General features: G+C 36.3%; 1 protein-coding gene across 1 annotated transcript; it reads left to right on the plus strand.

Moving 5' to 3' along the window:
* Nucleotides 1-410: 410 nt before the first annotated feature.
* On the plus strand, nt 411-14,429 carry LOC105973503 (uncharacterized). Its single transcript, XM_088825400.1, has 11 exons — nt 411-556; nt 724-1,095; nt 1,263-1,393; nt 1,505-1,557; nt 1,659-2,119; nt 2,229-2,317; nt 2,446-2,508; nt 3,185-3,552; nt 3,658-4,115; nt 4,207-4,270; nt 14,181-14,429. Exons 2-5 carry the CDS (start codon nt 1,051-1,053, stop codon nt 1,661-1,663), a joined length of 234 nt encoding a protein of 77 aa, XP_088681526.1. The 5' UTR covers nt 411-556; nt 724-1,050; the 3' UTR covers nt 1,664-2,119; nt 2,229-2,317; nt 2,446-2,508; nt 3,185-3,552; nt 3,658-4,115; nt 4,207-4,270; nt 14,181-14,429.
* The last annotated feature ends 5,301 nt before the right edge of the window (nt 14,430-19,730 follow it).

Consider the following 19,730-nt stretch of genomic DNA (forward strand, 5'->3'; position numbering starts at 1 on the left):
GGAGGACTATTTGGCAAGTTTTCATCTATTTTCGTCTTTTCGAATGTAAAATTAAAGTAATCATACTGACGGTTGTTTATTCGCTCTCCGTAGTGGCAGATGGTAGATCATCAATGCAGAATTTTGGGTTGTTCTTTCTTTAAGGCTGTTTATAGCCTGTGTTTGCATTTTTCGTGATGCGCAGAAGCTGGTGAAGGATTCGTCGAGAGATTCTAATGGAGTTCGCCGGAATGCTTTGGTGCTATCCGGAAGCAAAAGACCGTCGTCGGAGTCTTTTCGGAGCAGTGATGATCGTCGATTTAGCAATGCCAATTCTTCCTCATGCTCTTCGTCATATGTTCTCCATCTGTTTTCCCCCAGCCATTTCTCCGCCTACAATCGGAAAATTCCAGTTAACTAATTTTTGCAACCCTAGGTTGATTCGCGTGCTCGTCAACGGTTGCGAGTACAGAAACCTCTGTATTAATGAGTCAACTCAGCCGTAGAAGCAATTGATTGAGAAATTTATAAAATGGCGAAGCCTCAAGTAACTATCACTCTCGGCCGCTCCGGTCAGGTACTCATGTAATTCTGCCCCTTTTTGTTTTCGTTATCCATGACTGTGGACTGCTTAATTTTGCAATCCTGTATTAATTACTTTTCATCTCAAACGAGATTTCCGCTCATCGTCGTTTTGATAATTAAGCTAATTCTGCGGGTGTTTGCATTTTTCGTGATGCGCAGAAGGTGGTGAAGGATTCGTCGAGAGATTCCAATGGAGTTCGCCGGAATGCTTTGGTGCTATCCGGAAGCAAAAGACCGTCGTCGGAGTCTTTTCGGAGCAGTGATGATCGTCGATTTAGCAATGCCAATTCTTCCTCATGCTCTTCGTCATATGTTCTCCATCTGTTTTCCCCCAGCCATTTCTCCGCCTACAATCGGAAAATTCCAGTTAACTAATTTTTGCAACCCTAGGTTGATTCGCGTGCTCGTCAACGGTTGCGAGTACAGAAACCTCTGTATTAATGAGTCAACTCAGCCGTAGAAGCAATTGATTGAGAAATTTATAAAATGGCGAAGCCTCAAGTAACTATCACTCTCGGCCGCTCCGGTCAGGTACTCATGTAATTCTGCCCCTTTTTGTTTTCGTTATCCATGACTGTGGACTGCTTAATTTTGCAATCCTGTATTAATTACTTTTCATCTCAAACGAGATTTCCGCTCATCGTCGTTTTGATAATTAAGCTAATTCTGCGGGTGTTTGCATTTTTCGTGATGCGCAGAAGGTGGTGAAGGATTCGTCGAGAGATTCCAATGGAGTTCGCCGGAATGCTTTGGTGCTATCCGGAAGCAAAAGACCGTCGTCGGAGTCTTTTCGGAGCAGTGATGATCGTCGATTTTGCATTGCCAAAAGGTGATTGTTGCTTTCACCTTTCTACTGGTATTTTATTTCAATTTACTTTCTAGCTTGTGCATTTGTATAAGTGGAAATTAGCAATTTTTTTTTTATGATTTGTTGATTCAGAATGAGAGTGGGTGTCAGTGCACGGAGCTACGGGTACAACAGCCGTTTAGACGGTAATAGTTAATTTCGTAAAATAGATGCTCCCTCGTGTTAGCTTTTTTCGTCTCTTTTTAATCAATAAATTTCATGGTGTATTTAAATTTTATTGCTGTAGATTGAAGAGGTCTTCGCCTGAAACTAACACGCAAGAGAATGTCAAAGCATATAGAGCTCGAAAACGAGAGGCGTAAAAAGATGGAACTACACGACAAGGCATCAAGAGCTACACCACCTTCTAGAAGGGCTGCTGAAACACAACCGATAGGTTCAACGATTAAAAATTCTTATGCTTCTTGGAATTCAAATGCAGCGAAAACGAGATCCCCCGAAAGAATTCCAAAATATTCTGGTGGATTTTCTAACAACCCCATGAATTCTGTTGGTCAACTGCCTCATGTACCATCAATTAGGCCGATAGATGCTTCAAGAGAAGAGCATTTGTCGATGAGGGATGCCTTGGAATCTTCTAGGCCAGATTTACCTATATTCACCACTCCGAGAGGTTTTCTGGATAATGGCAAGATGGTCACCGATCTTCCTCCAGCAACAGGTGGCATGTCCAGACCTATTTACCAGGTAAAAATCTATTTTATCTCATATTCCGTTTACCTCGACTCCTCTGTTTTTGTTTAGCTCTGTTTTGGTGATTTTTTCCTTATTTTAAGATCATGCATTGTTGAAGCAGGTGAAAGCGATGAGGCAACTACAACTTAGAAAATTGAGGCGTGTGGCAAACAAGCAAATGTGCCGCAAACCGCTGTAGCTGAATTTATGGTTTGTGTTTCGTTTGCACAATTTTTCTTTTTACCTTTAATCAAATGAGGTCTGGTATCGATTGTTTAATTTATGCTACGATTCTCGACTGGAATTTCAACTAATGAATGTAAACACTTTCATTGCAGATCTGCTTGGGGGGTCTCGTGTGCTGATCATATTAATACGTTAACCTCATTTTACATAGTCTGGTAAAACATATTAGAATTCAGCTACGCTCTATGATTCCATGTTCTCTTCTGTATCACAAAATGCTGCTTGTTTATTTAGTACAGGTTGGTACTTTTGAAATTTTCTTATTAGTTTTAAGTGTATCATGTTGTATTACTGTTATTATTAGCTGCAACAATAAAAGGTTTCTGATAGTTATGTGAGTATTAGTTTCTCTGATTTTAAGCACATTAAAAGTGACATCTTCGCTAGGTTAATCTCATTTTACACTTCTAATTCTATAATAAAATATAAAGACTTCACTAATTTGTTTAGGTATGTAGTTGTTTTCTTTATTTATTAATATGATATGACTATATATATACCTAGCCTCTTTTGTCAGTGTTGCGACTCTAATCTATAAATTCATTATTTTGTTTTTCAATTTTGCATTGTTTTCTCTGGGAATCCGAGTTTCAAACATGTACATGAGTTAGGTTATCTATGTATAAGTTTTATTATATTGGTTTATAGGTGGTAATCTGGGTACATGTGGTTGCCTTGTATTATGATTTTTCAGAATCGTTGCCTTTGCTTCTAGGTTTATCAGTTCTGTTCTTTTTCTGTGTTTACATTTATTACAGCAATATTCATTTTTTATTAAATCGTTTCCTTCCATAATTTGGTTTTAATTTCTGATAACGGCATTATGCGCAGGCCTTTGTGTGAGCATCATTATTCAATCACTCAACAATTCGTGCAGGGGTGTTCTTCACGGGGCGCACAAAGCCGGACAAATATTTGCGGATGAAGAAAATATTTGATTTAACACAGGAAAAATTTATCGTCGTCCTCATCTTCCACCTCCAATCTTTTTAAATCCCACAGTTACTTTCTCATGTTGCTTTGTGCAGATAATAATTGATTTCAGTTATGATTTCAGAGCGCATTTTCCGTAAGCATGATGCTCTTTTGTTTTTATTGCATGCCACACATCCAATTAAAAGCAGGCAATTAATAGCTTCAAGCAATAGGACCGTGAAAGAATGAGCCCTAAAATGGGGAAAATTGACATTCATTATGAGGTTCTTTTACTATTCATTATCAGGCTTTAACCATTTGCATTTGTTTTCTTGTTGTTTGTCTTTTTTCCAAATTTGGAACTAATATTTCTATTTTGACTTTAATAGGGTCAGCCATGATGCCTCCTTAATGCATCATTCTAAACTTACATTGCCAGCTCAAGGTGATCTTACGAGGGAAAGTATTTTTACGTGCATCGTTGATATTTCCTCGAAAGTGTTCTTCTATTTGGTTTATTCTTTTTTGTTTATTGTTTGGTACAAATTGCTATAGATGGGTGGTTCTTTTGACGCTAATATGTTGGATTTTTTTTATAGGCTCCGTTTCAATTCTTGATAATTTGGAACCATTGCTCCTAATCAAAACGACTGTTAGATTTCTTAGGGCCTCGTTTGGGAACATTCGATGGAGCTTCATTATATTGTCTATCATGCCTAATCATGATTGCCAAACAAGGCTTAAGAGTACAAAATCATCATTTTTGTTAATCCTTGCAGCTAAAAGAAAAGTTGGAGAAACGTCGATTAATGAAATCAGCTCGAGATCCCACGAAATTATTACATTGGTATATTGTGATTTTATTTAATTTATTGTTTATTTATTCGATAACTTTTGTCGCAGACTATTGAAAGCTGTTCTCGTGACTTTTTTGGAAGGGACAATGCGAGCACTCTTACAGCTGCTGTGGTGTGAAATTTATCTAACAACAAAAAAATAAAGGTATAGCATTATTTAATGTTTTCTAATGGGGGAGTAATTTTATTTGAAACACGTGAATTAATTTCACAATGTGTTTTTAACTTTTCTTAACTTCTAAACTAAATCTTAGTTAGTGGGCTTAGTAGGGTTAAGTAGTGCTTAGTGGATTTAATTATGGGATTTATCTTAACTTCCTAACTAACCCACTAACCCATTATCTTGAGTGCTCTTATGGTTGGTTTTCTTGCAGATCATGGGCTGAAGAGTGGAAGCTTGGCAAGTCTATAAATACCAAACTCAAGACTCAAGATTATTACAGATTTCGAGGAAACAAAAAAATAGAGCTGAAGTTTTAATCTCGAGAATTTTAGTGTGTTTTCTAGGATCTGTTGTACGTACTATTTATAAGTGTACATTCTTTGAAATCTAGAATTTTTGATATCTTTCTTTTAGTATCTAGATTTGGTTGTAAGAGTGATCTTGAAAAAGATTCACTCATAAGGAAGAAGTTTTCGCACTCTTCTGTTTGTATTCTTGGAATACTGATTTTAATATATTTTTCCGTCCTGTAAAGGACAAGTTCACAAGTCTTTACTTGTGAACATTTTTAATTCTGAGTATTGTCTTTTAATCTTTAGATTTCCGCTGCATGTTGTCTCAAGTGTCATAACATTTTAGATAACATCTCTGTATAATACGAATTCGGGACCATAAATTCTTTCAATTGGCATCAAGAGCCAACACTTGACGTATACTAAGTGTTTGTTCCTATTTTCTTTACAGAAACGAATTCGTGATGGATACTCAGATGACTGCTTCTATGCGACCTCCTGTACTTGATGGCACGAACTACACCTACTGGAAAGTCAAGATGAGGGCGTACATCAAAGCCATTGATGAGAGAGCATGGAGATCTATTCTCACTGGATGGAAGCCACCAACTATCACAGATGTGGACGGAGATGTTTTTCCAACTCCAGAATTACGGTGGACACCAGACGATCTATCAAATGCTAACCAAAACTCAAAGGCGTTAAATGCAATTTTCAATTCAGTAGATTTAACAATGTTTAAATTAATCTCTGTATGCACTTCTGCAAAGGATGCTTGGGAAATTCTTCAGCTACATTGTGAGGGATCAGATAGTGTCAAAAGAACCAAGCTCAGATTACTCTCTTCCAAATTTGAGAGACTGAGAATGGAGGAAACTGAAACAATTTCTCAGTACAATGAGAAGCTGATTGACTTGGCTAATGAATTTCAATCCTTAGGTGGTCCTTTGAGCAACGAGACACTAGTGAATAAGGTATTGAGAACTCTTCCAGAAAGGTTCAGCATGACGGTTACTGCTATTGAGGAGGCTAAAGATACATCATCTCTATGGCTGGACGAATTAATAGGAAGTCTCAAGTCCAGAGAGATGAACTTCGAAGATCAAAGAAAGGAGAAAGGAAAGGCTATCTCAAATGCACTCCAGGCAGAATTAGAGAAGGAAGATGTTGCTCCGGAATATGATGATGATGCAGAAGAATGCCTCAATAATGTGGCATTTCAGATTCAGAAATTCAATAGGGCGTTCAGACGAAGTGGAATCAAGCCCAGGCAGTTATTCTCAGAAGGGTCTCCACAAAATCGACAAACTCATCCCCGGAACAGATCTATTCCACAGAGAACATTTCCTCAAACACCTTCTCAAAACAATTTAAAAAATTCTTCTTTTATTCGTTCAAATTCTGAACCACCTAACTTGGATCATATTAAATGCAGGGCCTGTTCAGGATTTGGACATTATGCTAATGAATGTGCAAATACCTTGAGAAGGAGAGGAATGAGTTTGATTTGTGCTGTCAGTGATGAGGAGGAAGAACAACCTGAACAGACAGAAGAACAGCAATCCTCTAAACAAGCTCTTTCTGTCAGATATCTTACTGGAAGTTCCACTGAAACAGAATCCCAAGGAGTCTCCCTGGATGCTGCAACACTTTCTGAAAAACTTTCAATTTGTGAGTTAAATACTGATCAATATACATGTTTAAACTCTATTTCTGTGAATGCAGCAGAATCCAGTAATGAAGCAGTCAGTGATGATGAAGAAATGTGTAAAAAGCTGATCAGAAACTTGGAGAATAAGACTCAAGCTCTAGATGCAGCCAACAAGGAAAATTCCTCCCTCAAAGAAACAATCACACATTTGGAGGTTGGAATCACCAAGAAGGATCTTGAACTGGCAAAAGTGAAAGAAGAACTCAAAAAGGCAACTCTAGCAATCAAGAGGATGAACACTGGCACAACTAAGCTCGAAGAGATTGTGTCAATGGAAAAGCACTACAAACATGAAGGGCTAGGGTTCAAAACACAAATGAAGCCAGTTAAGAAGAAAGAAATTGTCTTTGTAAAAGAGAAGGGTGCAAACAGAAAGGATTGCAGGAAGTCCACAGTCACCACTCCAGATTCCAGAATAAGAGGTTATGTTTGTCATTACTGTTTCTCACCAGGACACATTCGTCCATTTTGTGAAAAACTCAGCAGTGACAAAATGTTGTATAAAATAAGCCACAACACTTCAAGGAACACTTCAAAGAAAAAGGTAGAATCTACCAAAAAGGAGTGTAAAATATGGACTCCCAAAGGTAAATTTTTGTGCAAAGCAGTATACACCTCTTTAAATGCTAACATTTCAGGTTCATGGTACTTTGATAGTGGATGCTCTAGGCACATGACTGGAACAAAGGAATTTCTATCAAACTACCACACACTTAATGGAGGACGTGTAACCTATGGAGGAGGAGCTAAAGGCAAAGTGGTTGGACGTGGAACACTCAGTATTGAGGGGCTTCCAAAACTCTCAAATGTTTTACATGTTGAAGGATTGGGGTCAAATCTCATTAGTATCAGTCAATTGTGTGATGATGATCTACGTGTAGAATTTGATAAATACTGTTGTTCTGTGTTTGATAATCAAAATCATTGTGTACTTACAGGTTCCAGATCAATGGATAATTGCTATCAAACAGGTGACACCATCTCATGCAAGAGTTCAAGAGTAAGTGAAGTAGAGCTGTGGCACCAGAAACTAGGACATACAAACTTCAAGAATCTGAAGCTGCTCAACAAGTACAATGCCATAAGAGGAGTACCAGATCTCAAGATCAAGGATATTCCTATATGTGGAATGTGCCAGAAGGGAAAGCAAACCAGAGTACCACACAAAGTGTTGCAACACGTTGGTACCACTATTTGTTTTGAACTTGTACATATGGATCTTATGGGTCCTATAGAGGTAGAAAGTCTAGGTGGTAAAAAATATGTCTTTGTATGTGTTGATGATTTTTCAAGATATACTTGGGTGTATTTTTTGAGAGAAAAATCAGACACCTTTGAAGTATTCAAAAATTTGTACAGGTTTGTTAGAACTCAATTTCAAGTTTCTGTTCGTAGGATAAGATCTGATCATGGAAAAGAATTTGAGAATGCTTTATTTTTTGCTTTTTGTAATAAAAAGGGAATAAAGCATGAATTTTCTGCTCCAAAAACTCCTCAGCAAAATGGCATTGCTGAAAGGAAAAACAGAACTATTCAGGAAATGGCTAGGGTGATGATGAGTGCAAAAAATTTGTCTAAAAGGTTTTGGGCTGAGGCTGTCAACACAGCCTGTCACATCTCAAACCGTGTGTATCTAAGATTAGGATCTATGATGACTTCATATGAAATTCTTTATGGTAAGAAACCTAATCTAGAATACATGCATGTGTTTGGGTGTGTCTGCTATGTTCTAAATGATAGAGATCATCTAGCTAAATTTGATTCAAAAAGTGATTTGAGCTTGTTTATGGGATACTCTAATAACAGTCATGCTTATAGAGTATACAATCTAAGAACTCGAACCATTATTGAATCTGTAAATGTGGTATTTGATGACTTTGCTGATCTCCGCAGTAAAACAGCTGAAGATGAAGTTGATGACTTGATTGCTGAAAGGGAAACAACAGAAGAAGACACTTCTGCCACAGAAAGCCCAGACACAAACAGTCCAGTCTTAAGAGAAGAAGGTGCTGAGCCAAGTGTCACCACATCTGACTCAACACATCCTACAGAGACTGAGTTGCAACCAACCCTAGATGTCTGCAGAAAGGAACCATCAAGCAGAATCCAGAAAAATCACCCATCAACTCAAGTAGTGGGTGATATCTTTGGTGGAATAAGAACCAGAAGAAAAGAGAGAGTGAACTACAGAGATATGGTAAGATTTGCTAATTTATCTTCTGAATGTGCACTAACTGGAACCACTTGTTTTGTGTCTTCAGTGGAACCCAGGAATATTGCAGAAGCTCTGAAGGATGAATTCTGGGTAAATGCAATGCATGAAGAGTTGAATCAATTCATCAGAAATGATGTGTGGTACTTAGTTCCCAGACCAAGCCATGTAAATGTGATAGGGACTAAGTGGATCTTCAAAAACAAAACTGATGAAAAAGGTACAGTTGTTAGAAATAAGGCTAGGTTAGTAGCACAAGGATACACTCAAATTGAGGGTATAGACTTTGATGAGACTTTTGCTCCAGTAGCTAGAATTGAATCTATTAGATTACTTCTTGCTATAGCCTGCTTTCTTAAAATCAAACTGTATCAGATGGATATCAAAAGTGCATTTCTGAATGGGGTTTTAAATGAGGAAGCATATGTTGAACAGCCAAAGGGTTTTGAAGATTCTGCCAAGCCTAATCATGTTTTCAAGCTTAAGAAGGCAATATATGGTCTTAAACAAGCTCCTAGAGCATGGTATCAAAGACGCACTGACTTCTTACTTGAAATACAGTTCAATAGAGGGGAGGCAGACATAACCCTATTTGTTAGAAGAACTAATAATCATATCATTATTGTTCAGATATATGTTGATGACATTGTTTTTGGCTCTACTTGTGCTAACCTTTTACAGTCTTTTGTAGATTCAATGTCTCACACTTTTGAAATGAGTATGGTAGGGGAGTTGAATTACTTCTTAGGACTCCAAATCAAACAGACAGGTGAAGGAATGTTTGTGAATCAGAAGAAGTATGCTCTCAACCTGGTCAAAAGGTTTGAGTTGGAATCAGCCAAGCACATGAAAACTCCAATGGGTTCCAGCCAAAAACTGTCTAAGGATGATGTTGCAGAAGATGTCGACAGCACTCTCTACAGAAGCATGATTGGAAGCCTTCTGTATCTAACAGCAAGCAGGCCTGACATTATGTTTAGTGTTTGTGTGTGTGCCAGATATCAAGCAAATCCCAAGGTCACCCATCTTAAAGCTGTGAAGAGGATTATTAGGTATGTTGCAGGTACAGTAGACTTAGGGATTCAGTTTTTCAAAGACACAAATACAAACTTGATAGGCTTTAGTGATTCTGATTGGGCTGGGGATATTAGTGACAGAAAAAGCACATCAGGTGCATGTTTCTTTTTGGGGAATAATCTAGTTTCTTGGTTTAGTAGAAAGCAAAACTGTGTATCTCTTTCAACAGCTGAATCAGAATATGTAGCTGCTGGAGGGTGTTGTGGTCAACTAATTTGGATGAAACAAATGTTGGGAGATTATGGGTTAACCAGTGATACCCTGATCATATATTGTGATAATTCAAGTGCTATTGACATTTCAAAAAATCCCGTTCAACACTCACGAACTAAACACATAGATATTAAACATCATTTTATTCGTGATATAGTTGAGAAAAATATAGTGTCCTTAAAGTACATTCCTACAGAAGATCAGCTGGCTGACATCTTTACAAAGGCATTAGATTATGAGAGGTTTTCAAAACTCAGAAAATCTCTCGGGATGTGTACTCAATAAACATGTCCTGAAATGTGTTGCAGCACTTCATCAAATATCTTAAGCTGCAACACAATTTACTGAAGCATTAGCTTCATTAAATAATGACTTCACTGTGATGTATTATTTTCTAAATCAGTAACTGGAAGTCTTTCACCTTGAAACGTGATCATGCTTCATGTAAACATTTAGACAAATAATTACACTCACATAAGTCAAACTCCTCTATTTTGATAGTCATATCTTAGTAACTGAGGAACCTTCAAACTGAACACTTGATCATGTTCCATGTGAATTGTTTGACTTGAAAATAAGAGTTTATATATATATATATTATTATAACAAAAAAAAAAAAAAAAAAAAATATATATATATATATATATATATATATATATATATATAATAATAAATATATAAATATACAGATATAATAGTATCTATGCCTGTCAGCAAATTTTTCTCACTATTAATCATTAATAAATGTATTTCTCTATTATTTGTGAATATTTCTTCAGTGCTACGGTTTTATTGATTTTTCTCTTTTCATTTTAATTATCCCTATTTATATGGGTCATGGGTACATGGGTTAATTCCTTATTTTCCACTAAGTCCACTCCTTATTGTGCCATGTGTCACGTTTTTATTTTAAACTGCCAAGGAAATTTTATTCTCCTTAATCACACTCTCCCCAAGAAAAACGGACACCACTTCTTCACCTTCTCCACTTCAATTTTTTTCTTTCTTCTTCAGCAAAAATTAGGGCTTATAAATTTCGTGCTTCTTCTCACAAAATTCACACTCAAAAATCAAAAGCACAAAGAAGCAATTTTACTTTATCTACTGTATCATGGCATCCCCACCTAGAAATCCTCCTCCAGCCGTCGATGGTGATGTCCACAACGATGCTGCAGCACCTGTACCAGCAGACCCAAATCTGGCCATCATCGTTCATCCAATCAACTTTGAAGCTGTTCCTATCAGCTACATTGAGCCCGGCGACGAGCTGAACCCGATTGACCCAGACAACTTTGATCTTGTGGGTCCCTCTTCCACCGCCGGAAGATTTCCAACGCGCCGGTCAAAGCGCACGAACCCGTTTCCAGATTTGAACACTGCGGTGCCACAACGCCGAAGAGGAGAAAACTCTCCCCGGAGAGGAAGCAGAGGTGGAAGAAGAGGAAGCAGAGGTGGCCGCACTCCAGTTCAGTCAAACCCACGAAGAGGTCTTCATCTGGTAGATGAAGAAACTGATGACGAAGCAGGGGATCCTACCTTTGCTGCACCACAGGCTCAAGCCTTGTCCTCCAGCTCCTCTGAGTCTTCATCCAACAACTCACCTTCCCCAGCATCAACTCAGGGGGAGACGTCGCAGCCCAGCATGGCAACAGCAGCCTCTCAACATTCTGTTCCTGAAGGTGTTGCTGCACCTGTTTCAGAAGGTGTTGCTGCACCTGTTTCAGAAGGTGTTGCTGCACCTGGTTCAGAAGGTGTTGCTGCACCTGTCTCTGAAGGTGTTGCTGCACATGCTCCAGAAGATGCTGCTGCACCTACTGTTTCAGCAAATGTTCCTCAGAATGCTGCTGAGGATGCTGCCCCTTATCAGGATGAAGAAATGCCTGATTTCTCTGGAATGTCATCAGCAGAGCATGTAGACATTCCATTTGTCGATGCTCAGGAGTTCACCACTACAGAAGAAACTCCATCAGCACCTCAGGGAGATCCTCTAGAAACCCTGGCAGAAGCAGCAGCTCAAGCAGATACAATTCCTCCTCAGGCTGAAGAATCAGAGAAAAGTGAAGACAGTTGGGAGGTTCCACTAGCTACTTTTCGCAAAAACTTGTCCTCTTCTGATTCCGACAGTGAATCCTCTGAAGACTCTTCTCAGCAGGAAGAAGGTGTTGCCCCACGTGCTGCATCACCTGAACCAGCATATGTCCCTGATGAGCTTGAAGATTCAGAAGATGATGATTCCTCAGAAGAAGAAGAACCAGACCTGGATGGGAAGAACTTGTCAACCCCTTTTGAGGTAACAAATGCCTTCAGTCCTAATTTCTATTTTGAGTCTGATTCACTGTTGAGTCCTCAAGTCATGAATTGTCATTTCATTGAGGAAAAGAAAATTTCTAAGGAAGAATTTGATAGGCATAGGATAACAGCTTTTCTTCACCAAAGAAAAATCCTTAACCTAGTTGAGATTGCCTGCTCTTATGATCCCTTGGTTGTGAAGGAGTTTTATGCCAACTTGCAAACCTCATTTTTAAAGAAAAACTCTCCAAATTTTGGTAAAGTGTTTGTGCGCAATGCCATCTATTCATTTTCTCCCAAAATTATCAACTCTCATTTGCAAACTCCTACTGTGATTGATGAGGATAATTATGGTGATTTTACTGAGATTTGCAAAGTTATTTCTGGAAACCGTTTAAGAAGTTGGCCTGCACACCCAAGAAAATTTCAAGTCTCTCAACTCACTGCTTTTTACTCTGTCTTATTTAGACTCACAGTGATGAATTGGATTCCATCCAAAAATGTCTCTGTGGTAACAAAACCTCATGCTGTACTCATGTACAAATTGGGGATGGGTTTACCAGTGGATTTTGGCAAACTGTTCTTTGATACTATTGGTCATCTTGCCCAGAAAATTTCACCCTCCACTCACCTCCCCTATCCTTCTCTCATCTATTCCATCTTACTCTCTCAAAACTTGGGCCAAGATGACTCAGAATATCTTCACACCCCACAAGGCATGATCACTGTGTCTCAAAATTTTCTGAGGGCTCCTCATGTTCAAGATCTTCCCTGGAATGGAGATGATTTTCTCTCAACTGAATCAGGTCAAAATAACATTGGTACTGAGGGTGTTGCACCTCATGTTGACAACACTTCTAACCTTCTTGTGTCTGTTCCTAGAGATCTTCTATTGCAGCAGCTTACTCATTCTCTAGCTCAGATTACCTATCATCAGTCCATGGTGGAGATGATTCAGAAGGCTCTTTCTGATCAAAAAGGGGGAGAAAAAGATCATGAAACTGAAGCAGGAACATCTCATCCTTTGGATGTTAGAGGCAGAGAGCAAGGAGTCAATGAAGAGGAAGCAAAGAAAGAGGGGGAAGCTCAAGAAGAAAGCAGTGGATCTAGTGATGGAGGAGGAGCAGCAGCTGAAACTGAGGAGACCTTGGAGACTTTGGATATTTTACTTTAGATTGTTTTCATGAACAATATTTTTGTTTGTGTTTTGTTTATTTTCCCTCTGAACTTTTGTTTAGGACTGCACTTTGATTATTTCTTTTGTTGGACTATCTTGCTGAATTTGGTTTTAATTTATTGTTTCTATGTTTTTCAAATGGTATCAAATTCAGGGGGAGTTCAAGCAATATCTCAGGGGGAGTCTTTGACTAAGATTTAGTTTTGATCAGAAAGTTAAAAAGGGGGAGTTTGAAACACGTGAATTAATTTCACAATGTGTTTTTAACTTTTCTTAACTTCTAAACTAAATCTTAGTTAGTGGGCTTAGTAGGGTTAAGTAGTGCTTAGTGGATTTAATTATGGGATTTATCTTAACTTCCTAACTAACCCACTAACCCATTATCTTGAGTGCTCTTGTGGTTGGTTTTCTTGCAGATCATGGGCTGAAGAGTGGAAGCTTGGCAAGTCTATAAATACCAAACTCAAGACTCAAGATTATTACAGATTTCGAGGAAACAAAAAAATAGAGCTGAAGTTTTAATCTCGAGAATTTTAGTGTGTTTTCTAGGATCTGTTGTACGTACTATTTATAAGTACATTCTTTGAAATCTAGAATTTTTGATATCTTTCTTTTAGTATCTAGATTTGGTTGTAAGAGTGATCTTGAAAAAGATTCACTCATAAGGAAGAAGTTTTCGCACTCTTCTGTTTGTATTCTTGGAATACTGATTTTAATATATTTTTCCGTCCTGTAAAGGACAAGTTCACAAGTCTTTACTTGTGAACATTTTTAATTCTGAGTATTGTCTTTTAATCTTTAGATTTCCGCTGCATGTTGTCTCAAGTGTCATAACATTTTAGATAACATCTCTGTATAATACGAATTCGGGACCATAAATTCTTTCATTATTGACAGAATTTTGTCGATTTGGCTGGAAGTGAAGGAGCATCTTAATCGTTATCAGCAGGCACAAGGTTAAAAGAAGGCTGTCGTATTAACCGAATAGAATATTCTGTTTATTTGTTATATGTTGATTGGGAAGAATATTTCTTAGGCTGCAACTTTGCTGAAATGTGTTGTCCATTATTTATAGGTATTGATATCCTCAATCAAAAACATAGTGTTGAAGAACTAAAAACAATTTATTTTCTCTCTGTTTTCGACAATATAATTTTTGCAGTGAAAAATCAATATTTGCATACTATAATTTCTGTTTCGTAAATCGTATTACTCTAAAAACAGTTGGGACTGTGCTATTTATGCTCACTGTTACGCGCAGCTTTCCGATTGTCGACTTCGGCGATGCTTCGATTGCTTCTTCGGGTTTCGGAAATTTGTTCTGATGAATGATGATGTTAGGAGTTTATATATTGGGACGCGTTTGTTTGTTTTTAATTTTTGTATATACTGATGTGTGTCGATCGTTCCGTGTAGGTGGATTTGGTCATAGAGACTGACAAGAAATGCGAAGAACTCATTTTCGATTTTCTCAAACTACAGTTTGTATTTCTCGGTACCGTTTTTATTTTTATTACGACTTTTTTCTGACAACATAAAATACGACAAGGAAAAACAAAAAAAAAAAATTTAAAAAATTGGAGTTTTGTAATTATTTTGGATTTTAGGTGGACAGATTAATAAAAATTGGCGTGCTTTTGCATTAGCCCTTTGGAAATAGCGGACTCGCCCCTAACACTACGTACAATAATACTCAGATAAATAATAGTGAATAAATTAACAGCCAAGTTTTTATGTAAAATTTATGTAATTCGGTTATTTACCGAACCAAATCGTATATTTTGTTCGGTAAACAGTATGAAATGTTGGCGTACCAAAATTTTGGTCCGGTTTTACCGAATTAACATCCTTAAATTTACCTATGGAGGGGTCTTTTCGTAAGATAAATACATAGTTGAGGGGGGTGGCTGTAATTACCCAAACAGGAGGGGGGTTTTCGTCAAATGTTAGGGCTGATTCAAGAATTAAAGGAAAATGTAACGAAACAATGGGTGCAACAATCAATATTTCAGAAATTACTGGTGGTAATATAATAATAAAAACTGCTTATCAGGGGTGGAACTATAACTACTCAAAAATATTAGGGCTAATTTTGTCATTAAAGGAAAATGAGATGAAAAAATGGGTGCTTAGAGCAATATCTAAAAAATTGACATGTGTATAATATAATAATAGGAAGGCCTTGGAAGGGGTGGTAATATAATTATCAGGAAAAAGTGGGTGCAGCAATCGGTATTTAAAAATTACTGTAGGATAATATAATAATAAAAATGTTTTATCAGGAGTTGAAATGAACTTACCCAAAAATGTTATGGATTATTTTATAATTAAAGGAAAATCGGAGGAAATAATTTGTGCAGAAAACAATATTTTGTTTATGGACCAAAATAAAAAATGGGATATAATATAGGGACCAAAATAGTAATTATAACACGTTAATTATAAATAATATAATAAATTATTGTTTTCTTAAATCGTAAATCGTAAAATTTGATCGCTTTGTCGATATTTAAGATTTATTTTAACATTTGAATCGACTTAAGTATGAATAATTGAATCGTAAGATTTGAATCGTAAATCATAAGATTTTAAACTCGGTATTGCGAATTTTCGTAAATGAGTCACACGCGATTATAGTTGAGGAGTCGAAGCATACTGCCTTGGTGGCAAATATTTCGGATATTGCAAGAGAGATCCACTTTGGTGTTAAATTTGCTATTTCGGTAAAACGACTGGGAAAATGGAATTGGTATAGCGCTGATTCTGCAATTTTCAAAACTGTTTCAGTCAAGGAAGTGGATTTCCATAAATTACAAATTGACCCCCTCTTGGGGTGCATTTCTTGTTTAAGGACAAAAATAAAAAAAAAACAAAAAAACCAAAAAAAAAACAATGTAGGTAATATAGGGACCAAAAATCGTAAACTTTGATCGATTAGCCGATATTTAAGATTTATTTTAACATTTGAATTGAATTAGATATGAATGAATTGAATCGCAAGATTTGAATCGTAAATCATAAGATTGTATGCTCGAGATTGCGAATTTTCGTAGATGTGACAGATATTTTGGATAGTGAAATAGAGATCCACTTTGGGGTCAAATTTGCAATTTGGGTGGAGCGGCTAGGAAGATGGAGTAAGTATAGGGGTGATTCTACAATTTTCAAAGCTATTTCAGCCAGGGAGGTGGATTTTCAAATATACAAATTGACCTCCACTTGGGGGCATTTCCGGTTGAAGGACCTAAATTAAAATTTTGTATATGAATAGGGATCAAATATGTAACTATTGCAAGTTTATTATAAATAATATAATAAATTAAAGTTTTTTTAAATTGTAGTTCGTAAAATTTGATCATTTTTTTGATATTTAAAATTTATTTAACTTTTGAATCGACTTAAGTATGAACAGACTGAATCGTAAATCATAAGATTTTAAACTCGATATTGCGAATTTTCATAAATGAGTCACACACGATTATAATTGAGGAGGAGTCGAAGCATTCTGCGTTGGTGGCGAATATTGCAAGAGATATCCAATTTGGGGTCAAATTTGCAATTTGGGTAGAGCGGCTGGGAAGATGGAGTAAGTATGTGAGTGATTCTGCAATTTTCAAAATTGTTTTAGCCAGGGAGATGGACTTCCAAAAATTACATGACCCCCACTTGGGGTTTATTTTTGGTTTAAGGATCAAAATTATATAAAAAAAATGTATAATAATATAGGGACCAAAAATCGTAAAATTTGATCAATTTGTTGATAGTTAAGATTTATTTGAACATTTGAATTGACATAGATATGAATGAATTGAATCGTAAGATTTGAATCGTAAATCATAAGATTGTATGCTCGTTATTGCGAATTTAGTAAATGTGGCGGATATTTTGGATAGTGAAAGAGAGATCCACTCTTTGGAGTCAAATAAGCAATTTGGGTATAGCGGTTAGGAAGATGTTAAAATAAATCTTAAATATCAACAAAACGATCAAATTACAATTTAAGATATAAGAAAACTTTAATTTATTATATTAATTTTAATAAACTTGTGATGATGACAGTTTTGATCCCTATATTATATACCATTTATAAGTTTTGTCCTTAAACCCAAAATGCCCCCAGGTGGAGGTTAATTTGTAATTTCCGAAAATCCACATCCCACGCTGAAATAGTTGTGAAGATTGCAGAATCAACCCTATACATACTCGTTTCCTTAAACAAGAAATGCACCCCAAGTGGGGGTCAATTTATAATTTCTGGAAATCCACTTCCTTGACTGAAACAGTTTTGGAAATTGCAGAATCACCGCTATACTTATTCCATTTTCCCAGTCGTTTCACCCAAATAGCAAATTTAACACCAAAGTGGATCTCTCTTGCAATATCCGAAATATCTGCCACCAACGCAGTATGCTTCGACTCCTCAACTATAATCGCGGGTGACTCATTTACGAAAATTCGCAATACCGAGTTTAAAATCTTATGGTTTACGATTCAAATATTACGATTCAATTATTCATACTTAAGCACTTAAGCCGATTCAAATGTTAAACTAAATCTTAAATATCAACAAAACTATCAAATTTTACGATTTCCGATTTAAGAAAACAATAATTTATTATATTATTTATAATTAACGTGTTATAATTACTATTTTGGTCCCTATATTATATATCATTTTTAGTTTTGGTCCTAAAATCGAAAATGCCCCCAAGTGGAGGTTAATTGGTAATTTCCGAAAATCCACCTCCCTGGCCGAAACATTTTTTAAAATTCCAGAATCACCCCTATACTTACTCCATCTTCTCAGCCTCTCCACACAAATTGTATATTTAACCCAAAGTGGATCTCTCTAGCAATATCTTAAATATCCGCCACCAACGCAGTATGTTTCAAGTCCTTCTCAACTATAATCGCGTGTGACTCATTTACGAAAATTCGCATTACCGAGTTTAGAATCTTATGATTTACGATTCAATTTATTCATACCTAAGTCGATTCAAATATTAAAATAAATCCTAAATATCGACAAAACGATCAAATTGTACAATTTGCAATTGAAGAAAACTTTAATTTATTATATTATTTATAATAAACATGTTATAATTACAGATTTGGTCCATATATTATATACCATTTTTAATATCGGTCTTTCAACCGGAAATGCCCCCAAGTGGAGGTCAATTTGTAATTTTCGAAAATCCACCTCCCTCGCTGAAATAGTTGTGAAGATTGCACAATCAACCCTATACTTACTCCATCTCCCTAGCTGCTCCACCCAAATTGCAAATTTGACCCCAAAGAGTGGATCTTTCTTTCAATATCCAAAATATCCGCCACATTTACGAAAATTCGCAATAACGAGCATACAATCTTATGGTTTATGATTCAATTCATTCTTATCTATGCCGATTCAAATGTTAAAATAAATCTTAAATATCAACTAATCGATCAAATTTTACGATTTTTGGTCCCTATATATTACATATATTTTTTTTTTAATTTGGTCCTTAAACAACAAATCCACCCCAAGTTGGGGTCAATTGTAATTTCTGGAATCCACCTCCCTGGCCGAAACAGTTTTGAAAATTGCAGAATCACTCATATACTTACTCCATATTCCCAGCCGCTCCGCCCAAATTGCAGATTTAACCCCGAACTGGATCTCTCTTGCAATATCCGAAATATCCGCCACCAACGCAGTTTGCTTCTAATCCTCCTCAGTTATAATCGTATGTGACTCATTTACGAAAATTCGCAATACCGAGCATAAAATCTTATGGTTTACGATTCAATTCGTACGATTCAATTCATTCATATCTATGTCGCTTTGAATGTTAAAATAAATCTTAAATATAAACTAATCGATCAAATTTTCTGATTTTTGGTACCTATATTACATACATTGTTTTTTGGTCTTTAAACAAGAAATTCACCCCAAGTGGGGGTCAATTTGTAATTTCTGGAAATTAACTTCCCTGACTGAAACAGTTTTAAAAATTGCAAAGTCACCACTATACTTACTCCATCTTCCATGCCGTTCCACCCAAATTGCAAATTTAACATGTGTGACTCATTTACGAAAATTCGCAATACCGAGTTTAAAATCTTTTGATTTACGATTCAAATCTTACGATTCAATTATTCAAGATGGGACTATTTTTTTGTAGTGGGTGATGTTAATGATATAGTGGATTCCGATAAGTTTGTAGTGTGGATTACGTTAATTTTATATTTTGATTAAATTAATTTCATAGTGGATTTCGATAATGTTAAGGTGGATTTCGATAAATTTATAGTATATTTCGATAAATTTATAGCGGATTTCGATAAATTTATAGCGGATTTCGATAAATTTATAGTGGATTTCGATAAATATATAGCGAATTTCGATAAATATGTAGCGGATTTCGATAAATATGTAGTGGATTTTGATAAATTTCTAGTCGATTTCGAGAAATTTATAGTGGATT

Source organism: Erythranthe guttata, chromosome 11 (genome assembly GCF_056151865.1).
Source record: "Erythranthe guttata isolate IM_541 chromosome 11, IM_541, whole genome shotgun sequence".
NCBI classification, from domain to species: Eukaryota; Viridiplantae; Streptophyta; class Magnoliopsida; order Lamiales; family Phrymaceae; genus Erythranthe; species Erythranthe guttata.